The sequence below is a fragment of the Natrix helvetica genome, assembly GCF_964273705.1.
Source record: "Natrix helvetica genome assembly, chromosome: 5".
NCBI lineage: Eukaryota > Metazoa > Chordata > Lepidosauria > Squamata > Natricidae > Natrix > Natrix helvetica.
In genome coordinates, this window is record NC_138551.1 from 120990893 (window position 1) to 121015121 (window position 24229).

The 24229-nt window shown below is 46.8% G+C and overlaps 1 protein-coding gene across 1 annotated transcript; it reads right to left on the reverse strand.

Moving 5' to 3' along the window:
• Positions 1-328: 328 nt before the first annotated feature.
• LOC309393742 (vomeronasal type-2 receptor 26-like) lies at positions 329-16146 on the reverse strand (the record flags this gene model as incomplete). Its single annotated transcript, XM_081956237.1, has 3 exons — positions 329-1239; positions 1539-1665; positions 16114-16146. 3 exons carry the CDS (start codon positions 16144-16146, stop codon positions 329-331), a joined length of 1071 nt encoding a protein of 356 aa, XP_081812363.1.
• Between the last annotated feature and the right edge of the window lie 8083 nt (positions 16147-24229).

A 24229-nucleotide genomic window follows, 5' to 3' on the forward strand; every position in this document is an offset into this window, starting at 1 on the left:
TTCCTATTCATTCTCCACACATACACTTTTAGTGCTGTCCATAGGAATCTTTTTTTAAAAAAAACGTTTTTTAAAAGGTGTCAAATTCATTGGCAGTTGGTGAACAACAAATTTCTCTGAATGACTTTCAAAGAGTTCTCTTTAGCAAGATTTATTGAGGTGAAAAGGAAGGCAGTTATAAGAATTAAAACCCTTCAACAATTTCCCATTTGGAAACATGTAGATATGATTTTCTTTGATTCCTGCCTACTATCTAAGTGGAAATAATTCAGGTATTCATTCAAATAAATGGACATTACACCATTCTTAAATATCATGGTGTTTTTTCTCATGTTTTTACATTTGTTCTGGCTGTGAGATGCTCCTTTGTGTTCAGGTCTGGCCTCAGAAGGATAATGTAGGACTTGGGGATGAAGATGCAGCCCAGCAGACCAGCACTGGAGGCCAGGATGGAGAAGACCTGAACAGCCACCATGTATTTCCCTTTGGTGCTCAGGTAGGTGGGCACAAAAGTCACCCAGACGCTGCAGAAGACCAGCATGCTGAAGGTGATCAGCTTGGCTTCGTTGAAGGCCCCAGGCAGATTCCTGGCCAGGAAAGCCACCGTGAAGCAGACGGCAGCCAGGAAGCCCATGTAGCTGAGGGTGACGTAGAACATGACAACAGCCCCTTCGTTGCATTGCAGGATGATCTCTCCAGGCTGGGAGTGGAGGTCAGAGTCAGGGAAGGGGGGAGAAACTCCCAGCCAGATGGAGCAGATGATAATTTGGACAGCAGAAGAAGAGAGGATGATGGAGTTGGCCAAGCTCTTCCCCAACCATCTCTTCACCCGATTTCCTGGTTTTGTGGCCAGGAAAGCCAGCACCACCGTGATGGTTTTGGCCAAGAGGGAAGAAATGGCAACTGAGAAGATGATGCTGAAAACCGTTTGTCGGAGAAGGCAGGTGGCATTCCTGGGTTGACCAATGAAGAGAGTAGAAGACAAGAAGCAAAGCAGGAGGGAGACCAGGAGGATGTAGGAGAGATCCCGGTTGTTGGCTTTGACAATGGGAGTTTCTCGGTATTTAATGAAGATGATTAAAACAAGGCCTGTAGGTAGGAACAAGAGCAGGGCAAAAGAGACCAGGATGATGCCCAGATGTTCTTCATAAGACAGGAAGGTTATAACTTTGGGGATACATTGGATTCTATCCCCATTTGGATATTTGTCATCCGGACACTTGGTGCATTTTCCTGCATCTGAGAAAAAAAAACCATATTCCCTTACTATTCTCTCCTTTTACCTTTCAGGAAATACCTTATTTGGACAACAAGTGATACCAGGAGATATTGTTTAGGACACATTTATTAGTACCTCTAGTGAGAGGCGGTAAGAAGTATAAGACTTTTTTTAAAAAATCAATTTTTGTTTAATCGTCTATGAAAGTGAGAGAAGAATTGGGACCCGAATAATTTGCTGTGTGATGTTCAGAACCAAACTTTATTATTTCATGTATGTAATGAATCAGTTCCACTTCCTTTCCTCCAGTCTCACCCACCTTCCTGAGTGGAGAAGGTCCCCTCCGGACAAGGAACGCAGTCGTAACAGCAAACTGGCTCTCCTTCTCGAGTCCTCTTGACAAATCCAGGATGACAACTTTCCACACATTTGGACTGAGGCAGAGACTGAGCAGAAAAAACAAGGAATGCCAAAGAAAAGATGTTAGGACTCTCCGTCCATGGAAAATGGAAGGAGAAATAGATGGAGTCAAGTAGCCTCTGGTCTTCACTGAGGTAAATATGAAACCTCTGATTACTTCTAAACAGATGCAGGAGGGATAACAACTGGAAGATTCTTCATTTAGTTCCTCCCTTTTCCTTTTGGAATTTAACATTGCAATAAGGTACTTTTCTACTTAATAGTCTAGAGGGATGGAATTGAAAAAAAGATTTAAGTATGATGATATATTCATATTAAATCTGAGAATAAAGTTTACTATAAAAATTTTAGGAAACTTTTATTCCATTAGATTGTTTTTATTATGAAATTAAGCTGTGATGAAGAAAGAAACCTCTGACCAGTAAGATCTTGAAAGGTTTCCATAAAACATGGCAAAGCCCCTTCACTTAGGTCCCATCTGTTGAAGAACTTCCATTAGATGACACCAACTGGCATGGAAGGCCAACCACCCTGGAGACTCTAAGCTTTGCCCACTTGAAATGGGACTCGCAGAGGTCCCCGGTATCGGCGGCGGCCGGCGGGAGGTCCTCTGCACGCCCAAGGCACCGGAGAGCAGTTTCGGAGGGCGCGCTGCGATCTTGCGCTTCGCGCCTCGCTACATGCTGTCCGGAGAATGTTTCAATTGAAGGAAGCGGCTGCGGTGTGGTGAGGCTACTTTCCCTTTCATTCCCTGCTTTGACTTAAAGAACTGATTCAGCCTTTGAAAAGCTCGACTTTCGGCGAAGTTTGGAGGCGCGGCTAGAGGGAGGGGGTTTCCCCCCCCTTGGACAAGCGGCGAGGAACAATTTTGCTCTCGGCCCCCAGGGAAGGAGGAGGGGGGAGAGCCAACAAATGAAGCCTCACCCTGACTAAATGGTCTTCTTTATAACTTAACTTTATAACTTGTTGATGACCTGAGAATATTTGGAACTTCTTAAACTTTATTATGCCTCTGTGCCCAAAACTGGCAGGGCAAGATGGCACTCTTCCGCTGTCTTTATGAACTCTGAAACCTGATTCCACCTTTAAAACTCAGGCTTCCGGTCTTTGTCTCCTTGCCTCCCAGAGGAATCTCTTGTGGACTGTTATCTTTTGCAACTCCCTGGGGGAAAACCTTTGTCTATTGCCAGACTTTTTAGAAAAATTCTCTGCTGCCTGGATCTTCTGCTCCCAGGACCCACCTGGCCACCCTACCACCTTAACTAACTATCTTATATATGGACTGAATCTTAAATGCCATAAATGATGCCACCTAAAAGACCACCTCCTGGAAAGCCTGGCTTTGCCACCTCGGCTCCTACATCTGCAACATCCAGTCCTGCTACACAGTCAAAGATAACAGAGCTGATGCAACCTAAGACTACAGAGATGGACTTTCAACAAATTCTTCAACAAATTCTCCAAGGCCAGGAGGAAATTAAGAAGCAATTAAGGGAAATGAAAGACAAAATTAAAGAAAACCAAGCCCAAATATATAAGAACTCACAAAGACTAAATCTTGTAGAGGGTGGGGTGGAAGAGGTGAGGGGGGGGGTGGAGGCCATGCAAAAAGGGAACAAAGATCTCGACACCCAACAGATGAAAATGGAATTTGAGAGGATGTCATACTACCTTAGATTTCAAAATGTTATAGAAGAAGATGGAGAAAACATAAGGGACATCATGACAAACATCTTAGCTGACTACATACACAAAGAAAAACAACAGATGGGGTGGGACATAGGTTTGGCCTATAGAGTTAATTCAGCATATGCAAGAACACACAATGTACCCAGGGAGGTTCACATTAAATTTCTTAGAAAAAGCACAAGAGATGAAATTCTGGGTGTGCAAAGGGGACAAGCACTGACATACCACGATAGAGAGATAGCCATTCTGAAACAGATTCCTAAGAAGATTAGAGAAAAAAGGAAAAATTATTCGCAACTGGCGAATAAATTATACCAGAAAGGAGTGTGGTTCAGATGGTTGCTGCCTGAGGGTATGCTAATATTCTGGGAGGAGACAAGAATTAGAATTAATACACCCATAGAGGCCCAGGCCTTTATGGAAAAAAATAAAATCCACCTAGAAAAAACAGAGGACACTACACCGGACACGCAAGACACGGGAGGGGCCAGAGCTTTGCCAGTGGAGGGAGAAGGGGCAATTGCAAGAAAACTCAGATCACAGAAATAAATAAGAAAATCATATTATTATAATGTGACCGAAAGTGACAATGGAATTGTATTTGAATTTGAACTATATATTATAACTTTTAAACTAAGTGAAAATATTAATAGAATTAATATGCTGAATGTAACCAATTATATATTAATGCAATATTAGAAATGTATACTATGAGAATGGAGGGAGGGGCACCTGCCACACCTTGCAACTGCCAAAATTTGTAAATTTTTCCACTTACCCTTATCCTCACAAATGCTGAAAAAACCAATAAAACTTTATTTAAAAAAAAAAAAAGAAATGGGACCTCAGGCTTTGGAAAACAGAGAAAAGACACCAAAATTTCCCCTACCTTGTTGAGCAACTTTAGCCCTGAAAGAGCATCTTGTCTGATAGAAAGTCTCTGTCTTTGAAAATACGCCAGAGTCTCTGCCTTGACATCCTCTTTGGGGAGAACCAAGAAGCCCGTAATGCCCAGATCCGCTGTTATCTCTCCATTTTGGTCCAAGTACAGTTGTATGTTAGAAATATTCCAAAATTCATTCTTCTTCAGAAAGGGATGAAACTAGAATGGGAACATCCAGGAATTTTAAAAACAGAAAACTTTGTTTGTTATCCCACATTGAATCTTTCTTCTATAATTGACTCATCTCCAAATATGGTTAAATAGGATACAAAAACTGCCATAATCTTCATAATTGAATGAAAAAGTTTGAGAAAAATTTATCAAACTATAGAGAAAATATAATAGACACAGTTGATCAATTATAGGGAACATTTTAGAGCAGATAACAAATAAAATGAACAGAGAAAAGAAAGATTATTCATAAACTCTTTGAAAACAACAGATTGATTCCCAGAAATCATGGGTTGATCAAGAAGAAATCTGTCAAGCTAATCTTCTCCCTTGTAATCCTGATGGAAAACACCTCCAGATCAGAGGTGGGTTCCTACGTGTTTGGACCAGTTTCGCTGAGACGGTAGTAATCTGGTGGCCTGGGTGGCTGGAACCAGCAGCAACCCAGGCTGGCCACGCCCCTGAACCGGTTCTCTCGGCCATATTGTTTTTGGCTTCTATGCATGCGCAGAGCAACCGGCAGTAGCGGTAGCCAGAACCCACCCCTGGCTCGATCCCACTTAGGAACCTCAGTTTACTTGTGAGTCCCATTGGCCTTTCTCCCTGCCTCTCCAGGCCAATGGGGCTCATGAGTAAACTGCAGCTAGGATCTCCCGCGTGTTGCACACCCGAAAACGGCATGGAGGCATGGGCGAAAGCTGGGAGGGGGGTGCAACACACGGGGTGGGACCTGGCCAGCACTGCTGTTGGAGTAGCTGCCTGGGTGAGCCACTCCCCACCTCCCCAGACCAGGCCCTCAGTTCGTGCCAGACCGAGGCCACAGCCGCCACTTGCTCCTTTGTCCACCCAGCCGGGGGGAGCCACAGCAGTGCCGGTCATGGCTGAGAGCTTTCTTTGCCAGCTGGCAGCCGAAAAGTTCTCCCTCTTAAAAGCATCCAGTGATGGAGCTTTCGGATCCAAGCACACTTTAACCAACCAACCAACCAACCAACCTGGGCTTAGTTTGGAATCAGAAGAAGAAACAACCTGTGAGTGTCTGTGCCCAGGGGGGATGTTGGGGGGGGGAGGCTGGAGGTGGTGAGCCGGAGGGTAGGAGGTCTCTGAGCAAGTGCTGGACAAGAAGGTGGTGGATGACCTCACTTTCCAGTCGCCGGTGAGTGGCTGCATCCAGCCGGGGGATCAGAGGGGGCAGCTGAGGAAGCGCTGGGCAAGCAGGCAGGAGGGAGACCTCGAAGGCTCATTGTCAATCCAGCTTTGCGCCCAGTTGGCTCCGGTTGCATAACCATCAGTTGGCTTAACGGTCAGACACCAGGAGTTGGGGGACGCTGCTTGGCAGGAGCGGTTTGGCTCAGTTGTTCACCGGGCGGCAAAGCGGACCGACTCAAAAAGGATGAAGGGGACCTTCGGTGGAGCCGGTCGAGGGAGCAACCCCTGGATTATTGAGTCTTATTGAGTTGATGGGCCTTGCCTTGGGGTGAGGGGTGGGCCCAAATTGCACCCCACTGCAGGGGTGTCTCAGCCGTTGTGTGCAGGGAAAAACCTTGCACAGTAAAGAAAACCTTCTCGTGAGTGTGAGGTAATTAACAATTTCTCGAACTCTTGGGAAGTTTTTCTTTACTGTGCAAGGTTTTTCCCTGCACACAACGGCTGAGAGATGCTCTCAATGAGGTGCAATTTGGGGGTGGCGGGTGTGGCAGGGGATGGGCTGGGCCAGGCCACGAGATGCACATCTTACTGGAGACTGGCAGCTTTGGATCTTGTGGCTTTTGGGGGGTTTTCTTTAAAAAAATGCCTCTGCAAAGGAGCAAAAAACCTCCGAGGTTGCTTTGGGAGAGGGAAGACGGACAGCATTCCCCCTCCCCCCTCCCTGGGTGCCTGCAGCCGTGGAGCAACTCTGGGCCCTTCCACAGTAAAGAAAATCTTCTGGCGAGTGAGAAGTTGTTCATTGCCTTCGCTGTGCAAGGGCCGGGAGTTGCTGCAGGCTCCGAGGCTGCAGGCGCCCAGGGAGGGGGGAATGCTGCCCATCTGCCTGCCCCTCCAGAAGCAACCTGGTGTTTTTTGGAGGGGATTCCCCAGAGCACCCTTGGAAAGGACTTTGGGGATTGGCCTGCCGCTAAAAGCAAACAATGAGGGGAGGCGCAGAGCTGGTTGGAAGAGGGAGGGAGGGAGGGAGGGAGGGAGGGAGGGAGGGAGGGAGAGGGAGGGAGGGAGGGAGGGAGGGAGGGAGAGAGAGAGAGAGAGAGAGAGAGAGAGAGAGAGAGAGAGAGAGAGAGAGTGAGTGAGTATGTAATGGCCGGTTTCATCCAAATGAATTTTTGTTTCAGGTGGATCTCCTAGCTTTGAAAGGAGGAAAGGAAGGGATACAAAGAGAAAGAAAGAAAGAGGGTGAAAGGGAGAGAAAGAAAGAGAAGGGAGAAACAAGAAAGAAAAGAAAAAAGAAAGAAAAGGTAAAGAAAGAAAGAAAGAAAGAAAGAAAGAAAGAAAGAAAGAAAGAAAGAAAGAAAGAAAGAAAGAGAGGGAAGGGAGGGAGGGAGGGACGGAAAAGAAAGTGAATAAGATATAGATGGGTGGGTGGATGGATGTATATATACATACATGGAGGGAGGGAGGAATAGAAAAAATAAGATAGGAAGGAAGGCTCCAGAAGACTCTTTGAAACACCACAGCAATCTAGGATTGGAAGGGATCTCTGAGGTCATCTAGTCCAACCCGCTGCTCCAGCAGGAGACCTTATATCCTCTGGATTATTTTGGTGCCCCTAATAGAGAGGAAAATTGCCAGAAAAGGGAAGGAGTTTACTAGGACAAGGCTGCCATGCAGAGGAAGGCAGAGACAGTCCTTGAGTTATGACAATTGAGCCCAACATTTTGGTTGCTAAGCAAGAGCGTTGTTAAGTGAGTTTTGCCACATTTTACTCAATCCATGACATCTCCTGGCTCTAACAGTCATGTGCAGGCTAGGGAATAACATCTGAAGGCCTGTGTAATGTTGTAATGTGCAGAAGTTAAAATTAAATGTGTGGCAGAAAGTGGACTCTGGGTGTGTTTTTCCAAACGCAGTAAGTGAGGTTGAATGTGTATAGTTTTAGAGGAGCTATGTGTGTGTGTGTGTGTGTGTGTGTGTGTGTACATACAGTATATATAGTAGATAATGTATCTTTATGTGCCTATACACACACTAAATTATGTAATATGTATGTACACATATGGCATATATACATAGGATTCAATTGGATGTTCATTAGTAGTAAATAAATAGACAGGGAAATTGTATCTTGTTGACGCAAGGAGAGTCCAGGCAAGGTACCCCTTGACGGGAATGATGTCAAGTTGGCTACACCCACCCAATCACATGACCACCAAGTCACACTCACCCAGTCACAAGACTGCCAAGCCACACCCACCCAGTCACATGACCACCAAGCCACACCCACAGAACCAGGATTAAAAAGATTTGAATCCCACCACTGGATACAACCCTCTTCCAATAACTGATTCCTGTTACACACGAGTGTAAGATCTGCTCACTCTTATTCCAGAGTATCAGGCATGGAAAAAGTGAATTCATTTACAAGAGAGGAGATTTTAACTGAATGAGAGAAAAAATATGATAAAAGGATGAGCTGTTTTAGAGCTGAGCCAGTAAAGCAGAGAAGTTCAGTCTCCTCTTCATGGATCGTCTGAGAGCAAAGACTGGGCAGCCTTTAGTCAGAGAAGCTTGAACTGGGATTCCTGCAGAGAGGAGGGGTTGGGCTAGATGGTCTCAGGGCCTCCTCCTAATTTATAAAAGTTGTCATGCCACAACATGTACTGTATTTTTCGGAGTATAAGATGCACCGGAGTATAAGACGCACCAAGGTTTTGAAGAGGCAATTTTTTTTTTAAACTAGGTAGGTAGATAGAGGGAGAGAAAGAGGGAGAAATACAGTAGGTAGGTAGGGGGAGAGAGAGAGTAGTTAGGTAGGGAGGTAGATAAAGGGATAAAGAGAGAGAGGAATGGAGAGAGATATAGAGATAGAGAAATACATTAGGTAGGTAGGTAGGTAGGTAGGTAGGTAGGTAGGTAGGTAGGTAGGTAGAGGGAGAGAAAGAGAGAAATACAGTAGGTAGGTAGGGAGAGAGAGAGTAGTTAGGGAGGTAGGAAGGTAGATAAAGGGATAGAGAGAGAGGGAAATAGAGATAGATAGATATAGAGAGAAATACAGTAGCTAGGTAGAGGGATAGAGAGAGAGAAATAAAAAGAGATAGAGAGAAAAATACAGTAGGGAGAGAGAGAGAGAGAGAGAGAGAGAGTAGGTATGTAGGTAGATGTTTCCAGGTGTATTTATCCATGTACTAGAGAAGGAAATCGCTGACAATCTGCAGCACCTAAGACTTTGTTTCTGCTGGCAAAGCACTTGATCAATGTAATTCTCATCAACCAGTTAAAGAGCTTTCCAAGAGGGGGGAAAAAGTTTTTACACTCTGCAAACCTCCCCAAAACAGCCCGTTTTTCTGAAAACGCCCCCCCCTTTAAAAACTCATGAATAGCCTTGGGGGGGGGGCTTGCAGAGTGCTCGGGGGGGGGGGAATGAGCAAAAATGGCCTGTTTTTCGAAAGACAAGCCCGTTTTTTGTTTAAAAAAATTGCATGCATAGCCTTATGGAGGCTTATAGAGTGATGCTGGGGGTTGGGGGGCAAAATGGCCCATTTTGGGTATGCATGGCCATTTTGGTGCAGGGGGCGGGGCTTCGGGAGGCAAAAAATGCTGTATTCGAGGTATAAGACGCACCGAGATTTTCAGCCTCTTGTTTGAGGGGAAAAGGTGCGTTTTATATTCTGAAAAATATGGTAACTGTTGTGCTGTTGTTGCTCTAGCCCCACCTAGTGGCCGGGGGCAGATAAGCCTCACTATAAGGTCTGAAGCCAGACTCCGTTTTCTGTCAGCCTTTGGAGGAGACGGAAGCAGTCGTTGTGACCGAGACCCCTGGTCATCCAGAGACGCTTCCGTCCCTCACACGGAGCATCGCTGGGGAGGTTCCAGCTGCTCCTTTGCTGGCTGTTAGTTAATGCTGCCTATCTCGTCTTTCTATTTGATTTCCACTCTTTGCATCTCCTCAGTTTCACCTGCCCTCTTCTCCCAATAAAGCTTCCAGATCCACGCCAGGCTCCCTTTCATTGGAGGAGAATAAGGGGGCTTAGCTGCCTCTCCAGCTGCACACAGACCCACGTGCAATACAGGAATTTATTTTGAAAAGAATACAGCATTTTCCAATTAGCAGTGCTAAATGTAAAAATGCCATGGTATCTACTCTTTGGAACCATTAATTCCCTGAGTAATTAAATTGGCCAGATCTGTTGAGATGGTTCCCCTCCTTCTCCTCTGGATTCCTTCTCCAAAGGATCTAAGATTAATGGATCCATATAGGGACCCCCATACCTGCCATGGCTGCAGCCTTGGAGACCCCAAGATCTTTTCATCCTCCTTCCTTCCCCTCCTCGATCTGGAGGAATAGGCGGCATTCAGGGCCTGGGCCAGAGTCTTTGCGAGACTGTAATGGTAGTAGTCATTTTGGCCCCTTATTCTGTCCCATTTCCACTGAGTCTCCAGTGGGGCCTTTTGGGTGCATCTTCTGCGGCCTTTGACAGAAAAGACATTCTTTGAAAGAGAACAATGAAAATAATGATCTTGAAACTTTTCTTCCACAAAGAAATGGGGTTCAAAGGCAGAATCATTTGGCCTTTCTTTTCCCAGATAACTAAACTTCCAAATACTATGGATGTATTTGAGAAGTCTGCGCTTGTTTATATGATATGCTGTAAAAGTTGTGAGGATCCAGACTTTCCCCTCAATGGGTCCTGGGAGACGCATAAATGTTAAATGGAAAGGAAGAATTCTCTCCCAAATTAAATCAAATTCTATAAAGTGAACAAAGACGTTGACTTGTCTCCACTTAGAGAGGGAATCACTGAGGGCTGCTGTATGCCCAGTTGTTGAGAACAGTTGTGATAGAACCACACAAATTCCATTCCTGACAAGCACAGGAGTAAAAGTCCTCATGAAATTCTCTCCCTTTTCTGTGTCTGAAGCAAAGAGGCCAATCAGGGTCCATCTGAAGTGGAGGAGCAGCTGGACAATTGCTGGGTCCTGGAATCCTTCTTTGTGGAAAATGTGGTGGAAAAAGGGGAATCGACTTTTATCACTCAGAGCCTCTGAAGCTGGTCCATGATTGATCTGGAAAGGCAATTGAAAGGATTAGAGCCGTGATGGGGAACCTGTGGCATGCAGAGCGTCCTCTCCCGGCACGCCAGCCGCCCCAACCCAGCTCCACTAGCATCCACATGCAGGCGCACCTCCTGCCGGCCAGCTGGTTTTGGGGCCGGAAGTGAGTGTGGATGGCCTCCCCCCATGCAGTGCTTCCTGGCTCAGTTGGAGGCTTCCTTCAGCCTTATTTATTTATTTATTTTATTGAATTTATAGACCGCCCCTTCTCCCCGAAGGGACTCGTGGCGGTGTACAGACAGCAGTTAAAAAACCATATACAAAATAGAAAATCTTAAATACCCCTAAAAACAGATTAAATATAAAGCTGTACAATAATAATAAAAATTAAAAAACAGCCTAAGAATTTAAAATGCAGGCCAGAAAGATTGAAGATTAAAGCTACGGTTAGGCCAGGCCAGCTAAGTGGAACAGGTGGGTCTTAAGTTTCTTGCGGAAGGAGCGGAGATCGGTGGTTGTTCTGATGTCGGGGAGGAGGTCATTCCAGAGGGTCGGGCCCATCACAGAGAAGGCCTACTCCTGGGCACCGCCCACTGGCATTGCCTAGTGGACGGCACCCGGAGGAGTCCCTCTCTGTGAGAGCGAATCGGCCGCAGGAATGTGTGGGGTAGGATGCGATCCCGCAGATAGCTCGGTCCTGTGCCATGGAGATACAATACAATACAATACAATACAATACAATACAATAGTAGAGTTGGAAGGGACCTTGGAGGTCTTCCAACCCCCTGCCTAGGCAGGAAACCCTATACCGTTCCAGACAAATGGCTATCCAACATCTTCTTAAAAACTTCCAGTGTTGGGGCATTCACAACTTCTGGAGGCAAGCTGTTCCACTGATTAATTGTTCTAACTGTCAGGAAGTTTCTCCTCAGTTCTAAGTTGCTTCTCTCCTTGATTAGTTTCCACCCATTGCTTCTTGTTCTGTCCTCAGGTGCCTTGGAGAATAGCTTGACTCCCTCTTCTTTGTGGCAACCCCTGAGATATTGGAACACTGCTATCATGTCTCCCCTAGTCCTTCTTTCTCTTAAGCTAGACATACCTAGTTCCTGCAACTGTTCTTCATATGTTTTAGTCTCCAGTCCCCTAATCATCTTTGTTGCTCTTCTCTGCACTCTTTCTAGAGTCTCCACATCTTTTTTACATCATGGCGACCAGAACTGAATGCAGTATTCCAAGTATGGTCTTACCAAGGCATTATAAAGTGGTATTAACACTTCACGTGATCTTGATTCTATCCCTCTGTTGATGCAGCCTAGAACTGTGTTGGCTTTTTTGGCAGCTGCTGCACACTGCTGGCTCATATTTAAATGGTTGTCCACTAGAACTCCAAGATCCCTCTCACAGTTACTACTATTGAGCACGGTACCACCTATACTGTACCTGTGCATTCCGTTTTTGTTGCCTAAATGTAGAACCTTACTCTTTTCACCATTGAATTTCATTGTATTAGATAGTGCCCAATGTTCAAGTTTGTCAAGATCCTTCTGTATCTTTAGCCTATCTTCTGGAGTGTTGGCTATTCCTGCCAGCTTGGTGTCATCTGCAAATTTGATGAGTTCCCCATTTATTCCCTCATCCAAATCATTGATGAAGATGTTGAAGAGTACTGGGCCTAAAACAGAGCCTTGGGGTACTCCACTGCATACTTCCCTCCATGTAGATGCAGTTCCATTGAGGACTACCCATTGAGTGCGGTTGGTCAGCCAGTTACGAATCCATCTGGTGGTGATGCTGTCTAACCCACATTCTTCTACTTTATCTAGTAGTAGGTTATGGTCTACCTTATCAAAAGCCTTACTGAAGTCCAAGTAAACTATATCAACGGCATTCCGCTGGTCCACTAATTTTGTCACATTATCAGGGAATACAATAAGATTAGTCTGGCATGATCTGTTTTTGACAAATCCATGTTGACTTTTGGCTATTACTTTGTTTGCTTCTAGGTGTTCGCAAATTCGTTGCTTGATTATTTTTTCCAGAATCTTTCCTGGTATTGAGGTCAGCAGATGATAGTCAGCACCTTGAAACACACCCGAAAAACCACAGGAAGCCAGTGCAGCCCGCGCAGGAGAGGTGTTATATGGGAGTACCTAGTACTTCCCATGATTGCCCGCGCGGCCGCATTCTGGACCAGCTGCAGTCTTCGGGTGCATCTCAAGGGAAGCCCCATGTAGAGAGCATTGCAATAGTCCAGTCGGGACGTCACTAGCGCATGGGTGACTGTGTGAAGGGCGTCCCGGTCCAATAGGGGATGCAATTGGCGCACCAGGCGAACCTGGTGGAACGCCCCCCTTGCCACGGCTGTCACATGGTCATCCATCGACAGCCGGGCATCCAGGAGGACGCCCAAATTGCGTGCCCGCTCCACGGGGGCCAGTTGTTCGCCCCTGATGGCCAGTGATGGAACCCACTGGTTGAACCGGGGCACCGGTAACCACAGCCACTCTGTCTTGGAGGGGTTGAGCCTGAGTCTGTTACTTCCCATCCAGACCCGTACGGCCTCCAGGCACCGGGACATCACTTAGACGGCATCGTTGGGGTGGTTCGGGGTAGAGATGTACAGCTGAGTATCATCAGCATACAGATGGTACTCGACCCCAAAACCACGAATGATCTCACCCAGCGGCTTCATATACGTGTTGAACAGGAGAGGTGAGAGGACCGACCCCTGCGGCACCCCACAAGTGAGTGGCCTCAGGGTCGACCTCTGCTCCCGTCAGCACACATTGCGTCCGGCCGGAGAGGTAGGAGGAGAACCACTGCAAAACGGTGCCCCTCACCCCCAACCCCTCCAGACGACGCAATAGGATACCATGGTCGATGGTATCAAAAGCAGCTGAGAGGTCTAATAAGACCAGGATGGAGGAGCAACCCCCATCTCTGGCTCTCCAGAGATCATCCACCAATGCGACCAAGGCCGTCTCCGTGCTGTGACCAGGCCAGAAACCGGACTGGCGTGGGTCTAGATAATCAATTTCCTCCAAGTGGCGTGGGAACTGTTGTGCCACCACACTCTCTACAACCTTCGCCAGAAAACAAAGGTTGGAGACAGGATGATAGTTACTTAACATAGCTGGATCCAGGGAAGGCTTCTTGAGTAGGGGCCTCACCACCGCCTCTTTCAAGGCGGCCGGCAAGGACCCCTCTCTCAAAGAAGCATTGACTAACTCCTGGAGCCAGCCTCGTGTGACCTCCCAGAATGCCAGTATAAGCCAGGAGGGACACGGGTCCAATAAACATGTAGTGGCTCGCAGTCGCCCACGCAACCTGCCCATATCATCGGCAGTAACAGAGTCAAACTCCTCCCAGGATGGTCCTTCAAGACTCGCCTCCGACGTCCCTTCTAGACTACTGAAGGGGACCCACTCGCTACGGATTTGAGCGATTTTGTCCTGCAGATATTCCCCAAATTCCTCTGCTCTACCCTGCAGGGGGGCTTCCCGCGGCCTCTGTAAAAGGAGGAAGCGGGTCACCCGAAACAGGGCGGCAGGGCGGTTATCTGCGGACGCAATAAGAACGGCACAATATTGACGCTTGGCCATTCTTAATGCCACAAGGTAGGTCCGTAAATAGGCTCTTACCTGTGTTCGGTCAGATTCGGAGCGTGAGGATCTCCATCTGCTCTCTAGGCGTCTCTTGTGGCGCTTCATCACCCTTAGCTCCTCGGTAAACCAAGGGGCCAGGGTGGCTCGCTGCCACAGGAGAGGCCGCAAAGGCGCAACCCGGTCCAAGGCCCCGGCTGCCGCACTGTTCCATGCGGCCACCAGGTCCTCCATCCGGGAGCGGGTGAGGGCTACAGGAAGTGGCCCAAGCTCCGCCCGGAACCTATCAGGATCCAGCAGGCGCCTGGGGCGGAACCATCTAGGACATTCTGGTTCCGCCTCCCCGCGATGGGGGGTAGCACCTGGGAAGTCGAGCCGGAGAAGTGAGTGATCTGACCATGACAGGGGTGTAATAACTAATTCCCCTATTCCCAGATCACTCTTCCACTGGTCAGAGACAAAAATAAGGTCCAGCGTGTGGCCTCCCGCGTGTGTGGGGCCCTGAATTATTTGGGTCAGGTCCATGGCTGTCATGGAAGCCATGAACTCCCGAGCCGCCTCGGATGATTCCCCTATCGACGGCAGGTTGAAATCCCTCATAACCAGTAGCTTGGGGGTCTCAACCGCCATCTCTGCGATCATCTCGAGGAGCTCCGGCAGGGCCGCTGATGCATAGCGAGGAGCCAAGTATACAATCAGCAGGCCCAACTGTTTCCCTGGGCCCCACTTCACACATAGAGACTCACACCCGGATATCTGTGGCACAGTGAACTCTCTCGGCTCCAGACCCTCCCTTATAATCACCGCTACCCCGCCACCCCTACCCAGGGCCCGCGGCTGATGGAATGCACGGTATCCCGGTGGGCACATTTCCACGAGGGGTAGACCCCCCTCGTGGCCCAGCCAGGTCTCCGTTATCCCTGCAAGGTCCGGCTCCCCCTCCGAAATCAACTCATTAATGAGGGGGGCCTTATTGACAACGGACCTCGCGTTGCACAACATCAGCCTCAGGCCCTGGCTCTGTAGATCCTGGCCACCTAGAATGCGGGGGTTGGGACAAATGACCGGTCGTGTCCAACGACCACAGTCTCCCAACTGGTTATAGAGTCTTCGTCTATCCTCGCACCCACCCCTCCCTACGACCGTTGAGATGAAAAGACCCTCTAATGGAATATCGTTTTTCTCCCTCCCCTCCCCAGCTCCGCTCACTCCCCTCCCAACCTCACCTGTCCACCTGGCACTAACCCCTCTCTTGGCCTGGCTAACCCCCCCTCCCACCCTGGAACCCACTAAAACATTTAAATAACATTTAGTTAAAAAACCCCTAAGTTTCCGCTTCCTCCACCTCTCTAGATTAATAAATCCGTCATCAAGGTGGGCCCTCGAAAGGGCAGAGGGCCATACCTGCGAGAGGGGGGACTCTCGCAGTAAAATCAGGTCTGTCCTCAGATATATGGTAAACTGTGGTTTCAGCAGGGCCTCAGATCAATTATAGGTGTTAAGGCATATAAACCTTTAAGTCCAGTGAGATGTAGAAGGTCAAGGCTTGGATGCAGGTGGTAAATTGCCAGATGTCAGAAGACCACAATCCTAGGTGGGGTGATGGTGGGCTGGTCAAATAGTCTGCAAGTGGTAGTTGGTGGGTGGTCAGTGGTGGGCAGCAGAGGGCAGATGATCTATAGATGGTAAGCAGGGGGCAAATGGTCAGTGAGGCAGTAGGGTAATAGATGGTAAGCAGGGGGTAGGTGGTCAACCGGGAGCACACAGATGGTAGGCAAGGGGCAGATAGTTAGTAGGTGGTCAGCAGGGGGCAGATGGTCACAACAAAGTAGGGAACTAGCAGGGGGCAGATGGTTCTCCTACCAAACCTGGCACTGAAGCCTCCTGCCAGTCACCAACATGCCCCCTGATTCCTGCCCGGCCTCCAGTGTCACAAGCCTCCCTCTTCCTACCAGACCTCCAGCGTTTCATTCCCTGCGTGTTCGGCATCTTCCAGGTGCCACTCCGAGCCCCAGCGCCGTTACCGCCGGCCTCCAACGCCTCGACCAGCCTCCAACCTTCCCGCCGGCCTCCGGCGCTTCGGTCGGCCTCCTACGCAGTCCGCAGCGGCTGGGAGTTCGACGTTCGGCGTCTCGGTGCCTCCAGCCGCCGCCGCCGCTCCAGTCGCCGCCGCTTCAAGCACACCCCGAACACGCCAGCCGCCAGCCTTCAAACAGTTGCAGGGATTTGGGAGGTTTTTTTGCTTCCAGGTTGGTGCAGGAGGCTTTCCAGGGCCAAAATGGGGTGTGGAAAGTGCAGGGTTTTTCCCCCGTTATTCCCGAATTGTGAGCTCTTAGGAAAGTATCCCCTCCTTGTGGGTTGCTAACAGTGGTGTCTGTTAAAATTGCCAAGGGCCAAGGCAAGGGATGCATGAGTATGCAGTGTGTGTGTGTGTGTGTGCTCACATTGTGCAGGAAACTCCGCTGGGCTGGAAGTGAATGGTTTGGGCCTCCAGTGCTTTTTCGCTCAGTTGGAGGCTTCCTTCAGCCTTCAAACAGTTGCAGGGGTTTTATTTTTTATGTTTTGCTTCCAGGTTGGTGCAGGAGGCTTTCCAGGGCCAAAATGGGGTGCAGAAAGCACAGGGTTTTTTTCCCCATTTTAGCCCTGGAAAGCCTCCTGCACCAACCTGGAAGATAAAAACCCCAAACAAGCCCTGCAACTGTTTGAAGGCTGAAGGAAGCCTCCAACTGACCCAGGAAGCACTGGAGAGCCAGGCCATTCACACTCACTTCCAGCCCACCAGAGTTTTCTGCCCCAGGGCAGAAATGAAAACCTGTCCTGTGGAGCCCACTGCCACTTGGGCGGAGGAGGAGGACGACACGAAGAAGAGGAGGAGGAGGAGAATGGCGAGGCTTTGCAGGAGACGGCAGGGAGCAGGTCAGGTGGGGCTGGCTGGCTGGCTGGGGAGGGGGCAATCATGGTGCTTAGGTGACAGCAGCCTTAATGCCCCAACTGTGCTGGGGAGGAAATAAGACGCCCTGCTTGAATGGGGATGAAAGTACACACACACCCTGCCTCCCTGCTCAGGTGTCGGCCACACCAGTTTGGGTGCCCTGGCTGAAGCACGCTTTCTCTGACACACAAACACACACACACACACACAAACACACACACACACACAGATTACCGTCTTACCCTCCCTGTCTCTGTCTGGCCCCATTTGCATGCTCAGCTGTCGCCCACACCATTGGCAGCAGTTTGGGTGCCTTGGCTGAAGTATGCTTTCTCTGCCAAACACACTTGGATTGCCTGTCTCTGTCTGGCCCCATTTGCTGCTCCTTGAGACAAAGAAGCCTCATTAAGTAGCTAAGTGGAAAGTAGTTGGGGGGAGGGGAGGAGCAGGAGACCTGCAGGTAACCACTTTCCCCACCCACCCACCCCCCGAGAATGAAAGTTTCTGGATCCCTGACTCTGCAAAAGAAGATGGGTGCCTGAATCTGCACAATATTATAGCACCCAGGAGCGTCCATTCTCGGCACAAAAAGCATTTCCCAGCCAACTCTCCTCTCCCTTCTTGAAAGGCAAAGAAGCCGAGAAACAAGAGAGGAGACAGAGGTTTGGAAAGTAAGTGAGTCCTTGTTGCAGGAAGGGACGGAGAAGCAGGAGGTATCTTAGTGGGTTGGGGAGGCCTTGAGGGTCTCTTCTATCACTAGGACCCTCATGGCCTTCCCCACCCTGAGATACAATACAATAGCAGAGTTGGAAGGGACCTTGGAGGTCTTTTAATCCAACCCACTGCCCAGGCAGAAAACCCTATACCGTTCCAGACAAATGGCTATCCAACATCTTCTTAAAGACTTCCAGTGTTGGGGCAATCACAACTTCTGGAGGCAAGCTGTTCCACTGATTAATTGTTCTGTCAGGAAGTTTCTCCACAGTTCTAAGTTGCTTCTCTCCTTGATTAGTTTCCACCCATTGCTTCTTGTTCTGTCCTCAGGTGCCTTGGAGAATAGCTTGACTCCCTCTTCTTTGTGACAACCCCTGAGATATTGGAACACTGCTATCATGTCTCCCCTAGTCCTTCTTTCTATTAAACTAGACATACCCAGTTCCTGCAACCATTCTTCATATGTTTTAGTCTCCAGTCCCCTAATCATCTTTGTTGCTCTTCTCTGCACTCTTTCTAGAGTCTCCACATTTTTTTACATCCTGGCGACCAGAACTGAATGCAGTATTCCAAGTGTGGCCTTACCAAGGCATTATAAAGTGGTATTAACACTTCACGTGATCTTGATTCTATCCCTCTGTTGATGCAGCCTAGAACTGTGTTGGCTTTTCTGGCAGCTGCTGCACACTGCTGGCTCATATTTAAATGGTTGTCCACTAGGACTCCAAGATCCCTTTCGCAGTTACTACTGTTGAGCAAGGTACCACCTATACTGTACCAGCACATTTCATTTTTGTTGCCTAAATGTAGAAACTTACTCTTTTCACCATTGAATTTCATTTTATTAGATAGTGCCCAATGTTCAAGTTTGTCAAGATCCTTCTGTATCTTTAGCCTATCTTCTGGAGTGTTGGCTATTCCTGCCAGCTTGGTGTCATTTGCAAATTTAATGAGTTCTCCATTTATTCCCTCATCCAAATCATTGATGAAGCTCTTGAAGAGTACTCGGCCCAAAACAGCCTTGGGATACTCCACTGCATACCTCCCTCCATGTAGATGCAGTTCCATTGAGGACTACACGTTGAGTGCGGTTGGTCAGCCAGTTACGAATCCATCTGGTGGTGGTCATGGGCACATTGGTATCCTTGAATTCTGAGCTCTTAGGAAAGTATCCCCTCCTTGTGGGTTGCAAACAGCTGTTTCCAGTGGGGGGAAAAGGACAAAGCAAGTGGGGAAATAGTTTCCTTTGCTATATTTCCAGTCTGAATTAGACCATGGTAAGGTCCCTACAGAAGAGATCTTTCAAGGATCATTATGTATTCATAGTAAAGCAACTAACTTAGCTCTGCTCTTAAATGCGAAAGCTGTTGTACATAAAAAACAGGAGCTCTGATCAACTACCAGAGCCATCATTTTGACACTTTTGCTGTCCTGTAGTCTGTCCCCATGAAATGCAAGCATGGAACAAAGCTAGGTCTCGTAAGGAGAGGGAGTGGGCCTCCCTCTGACCCACATACTTTGATCTCCTGCACACACCATGGGCAACCAAGGAGAGTGAGCACATGAGCAGTGGGAGCTGTCCGTGCCCACCATGGCCTCCGAGGTCAACAACAATGGGGCTGAAATTGAGTTTGACACCCCTGGACTAACAGATGACCTGAGTGCTGCATCTCACACTTACAACGTATGAGTCAAGGTTAGAAAAATTATCAGCTTGCATTCAACAGGAAAGATCACATTAATCAAAAGCATGCCAAAGGCAAAAGTTTACCTTTCAATAAAAAGGTGTTTGTATCATTGAAAGCGCTGTTATTGTGTGTGTGTGTGGGGGGGGTTTTCAGAGAAAAGACGTTAATCACGTATGAGTTGTTTTTCTAAACTTAAACCTCATTATTCAGGTTAAATTGCCATGTTGGCACTCTGAGATAAATAAGTGGGTTTTGGGTTGCAGTTTGGGCATTCGGTCTCTAAAAGGTTTGCCATCACTGCATTAGAGCATACACAGAGTGTAACCTAATTCAGCTTTTGTTAAATTCCTGTTGAGAGAAGCTCCATTGTAACCTAACGTGCCAACTACATAGATAAAACTTCTAGGCGAATTGCCAAACTTAGCCTAGCAAAGTAACTTCTTGTGAAAAGTAGAATGTGGAATCTGCCAAGTAGCCTTGCTTGTACCTTAAAATGTGTGTTCAGCATTCCCTAACAAAGCTCTGAGTTATACTCCCCAAAATGGATTTCTTTTCCCTTCTACAGTCTATGGTTTTCAGAGTGCTGACAAAAATCATGAAATTTGTGTGATTCAAATTATGTTTCTATAGCAATGACGTTTTGTGCAAGCTATAAGATGTTTGGAAAAGTTTTTGGCACATGCCTGTTTCTCTCTCTCTGCCTGCTCTGTTAAAGTGGGAGACAAAAAGGTCATCCAGTCTTTTGCTTTCTGAAGAAATAAAAGCTGATAATCCATAGCTTCATCTTCAGAGTTTCATTGGACTTATCAGATTCTGAGCTGCATTCAAAAACCTTACACAATGAAGAATGCTGTGTTATATTTGGGGTCAAATCAAGTCCAAACTATTATATTTTAATAAATCCAATCTTGTTCTCATGAAGGCATTAGAATAATTTGTTAATTAGACATTGTTTAAAATATTAAAGACAGAATATTAGCAAGATTGTATCATAAAAGTGGAAAATAATAAATAAATTAAAAAACTATAAACAATGTAAATCATATTACTATATCTCACCCCTACAATTTATTGCAATTAGATTAACATGTGCAAATGCCAACTGAAGTATTCTATTCCAATAAAGGGCCTACTATAATTTTTGAGGATTGCTGCATATTTTAATGCTTCTATGGCCCAGATTCTTTGTGGAGGAATCTTTTTAGCTTCTTCTCCAATTGTACAAGAAACAGGGAGACCTCAGTTCCTAATACAGTTTGTCTGTAGTACAATCCAAGATTGGCCTTTAATTGAAATTTTGTCTGTTCTAACAGCCACAATTTTTGGAGTCTGTCAGTTTCCATAGGTTAAATTTAATGCCAATACCCATATTTTCTGATTTTAGACAAATCAGAAATTGTGTAAATTCCCAAATAAGCTCTGAGGGGCAGCAGCTGGAGTCCTTTTGTCCACCCCAAGATACTCCTCGGAGGCTGTGATTGGGTTGGTTCTGCTGGTGGTTTCTCTCTGAAGCCCCAAACATCAGATTGATATAAGAACATGGGGGAAACCTTGGCCTCAGATACTTCAATAATTGGGGCTGAGGAAGCTGGAGAGCTATGAGGTTTTCATTTAAGCACGACTTTCACTCATGTCTTTGATCTAACTGAGCTCCTTTGATGATGAGGGAGACAAGATTCAGTCTCAGAGAAAACAACCCCAGGGAAGGAAAAATGTCACTTGCTCTATTGGATGACCATCTATGGCTAGGATGTCATTTCCCAAAGACCATAACTTTTGAACTTGATTTACCGGTATGAATTATCAGATAATTATTATGACAAAAGAACCCAAGTCTTCCTCACAGGGTATATAATCCAATGTGTATGATAATATCACAATGTAAATCAGCATGTTCCAATAGATATTTAGCATGCTAAACATAGGTACCCATAACAGAACTTATAACAAAATAAAAGGGTTGGAAAGGATCTTTGAGGTCTTCTAGTCCAACCCTCTGCTCAAGAAGGAGACCCTATACCAGGGGTCCTCAAACTACGGCCCACAGGCCACATATAGCCCACTGAAGCCATTAATCCGGCCCACATGGGACCACGAGGCTGCCCCGCCCGAATCACCCCACCCACCCTCCAGCCCCCACCCACCAGCTGAGCGCAGGCCTTACCTTCGCAAGCCCCACGGACTGAAGCTGCAAAGTAAGACCAAAGTTTTCGGCTGGCACAGTACTTCTGGGGACTGAGGAAGCCAAAAACGGGATGCACAGAGGCCCCAGGAGGGGAAAATGGCGCCCTCTGCCTCAGCTTCTTAGCTTGGGCTGAGTGGAATACAGAGCTATGTCACCTGGCAGGCGTGGCCTTGCCCGTTGCTCTTCTGGGTTTCTGGTGCGCATGTGTGTGCAACAATCACCTGGCCTCAGTGTGTACAGTAGTGCCAGGAACTGGAAGCGCTGGTCTTCCGGTTTCTGCGAGTGCATTCGTACCAGGCAGCTGATTGTCATGTGGGTGCGTGCCAGAAACTGGAAGAGGAGCTGCCTGGTGCACATGTACGCACTGGCATGTACACTGGGCAACTCCTCTTCCAGATTGCGTCCCTGACAAGAGCACTTGGTGCTGAAAAGATTCTCCATCCATGCACTATTCCAAGGGTGGTTTTTCCATTACATTATAAAGCGGCACCAATACTTCACGTGATTTGGATTCTATCCTTCTGTTCATGCAGTCTAGGATTGCAATGGCTTTTTTGGCTGCTGCCACAATTTTTTGGCTCAGATTTGAGAGATTGTCCACTAAGATTCCAAGATCCCTTTCACAGTTCCTGCTGTTGAGCCAGGTTTCACCTAATCTGTACCTGTACATTTGGTTTTTCTAGCCTCAGTGTAAGACTTTGCTTTTCTCTACACTGAATTTCCTTTTGTTATATAGGCCCAGTGTTCAAGTCTATCTAGATCCATCTGGATCTTGAGCCTATCTTCTGGGCTGTTGGCTATTCCTGCCAGTTTAGTGTCATCTGTAAATTTGATGAGTTCCCCATTTCTCCCCACACCCAAATCATTGATGAAGATGTTGAAGAGTACTGGGCCTAAAATGGAACCTTGGGGTCTCCCACTGCTTGTTTCTGTGCAGATGTAGTTCCATTGAGGACCACAGTCTGAGTCCATCTGGGGGTGATGCTGTCTATCCCACATATTTTTAGCTTACCAAGAAGTAGATGGTGGTTTACTTTGTCAAAGCCTTTCTAAAATCCAAGTACTGGAAACTATGTGCACTGCATTTCGCTGGTCCATTAATTTAGTAATTTTTGTCAAAGAATGAAATCACATTTATTTATGATCTGTGTTTGGATCCTTCATTCGTTGAAATAAGTTGTCAATATCTAGACTGATTAACAAGGGTTCAAATATGCATCCTTCCCTTCCTCCTTGGTAAGTATCAATCCTTCTTCTCATTGCTCCCTTGAGCCCAAACCTCCCTCTTAAACAAGGACCTGGAGAAAGAGCCTGGATCAGGGCCAACAGGCTGAGCTCCACTTTGAGGGCAATCAATTTCCTACATAACATTTATCTGTTAATTATGACAAATGCACTAACATCTAGAAAGCCAGCAAAACGTGTTTTACTTTGCTGATATAGATGAAATATTTCAAGACAAATCTGTTAGCAATATTAGATTATTGACATTAAATATTTCTTATAAAATCTATATACCTATTCATTACCTAAAACCTTCTGGTTCTTCTTCAAGGAATGCATTTTTTCCTCAAGTTTAACAAAGAAGATCATGGCATAAATTTTAACCACAATATCTGCTAGTCTATTTGGCCTATAATTTCTAGAGTCCTTTTTATTCCACTTTTTAGATAGATAAAATGCTACTACTGCCAACTTCAATCAGACTGGATAGGGTAGACATTATTTATGTGTGAAAATGAAGATGCCAATAGAAGCCCCAAACCACCTGGGATATTTTTTTTATCAGTTAGTTGGTAGAATATCTTCTTCAGGGAATGTATTGCTTGTATTTCATGCCTTTTATGATTAATCTCAACATGAACATAATGGGGTAAAATATTGACATTTTTGCTAATATGGAGAAAAGCAGCTCTTGAATTCCATGGAGAAGACATGATTGCATCTATTGCTCACCCCCCCCCCACCCCCTACCACGCCCTTTACAAGATGGAGAAACACATACACAGACCTGTGGGACTTTGTAGATGCCTCCTAATGTTGACATCTGGATGGAGATGTCTCTTCTAGCTGCATCCAGAAGAGCCAGAAGGTTCTCCTTCCTTCCACAGCCGTAGTTGGGGACATTGGCTTCTCCAGTGGAGAGAATGTCCAGCAAGGCATCTGAAGTGCGGAAAGTGCTCAAATGATTGTCATGGATGTTGTAGCCCAGTGTGAGATTGTGCAGAAGCTGGGAATTCTTTTTGACCATTTGAATGTTGAAAATGTACTGTAAGCCGATTGAAAAACCATAAACATCCCTATTGTAAAAAAAAAACGTTATTATAATGGGCAGCAACTAATACTTTTAAAAAATATATAAGCCTCCAGAAGCCTACTGAGCCTTAAGCCAACATTGATCCAAAAGCAATGATCAGTTAAACAAATATGGAAATGGGCTAAGTTATGGCAACTGCAACTAATTC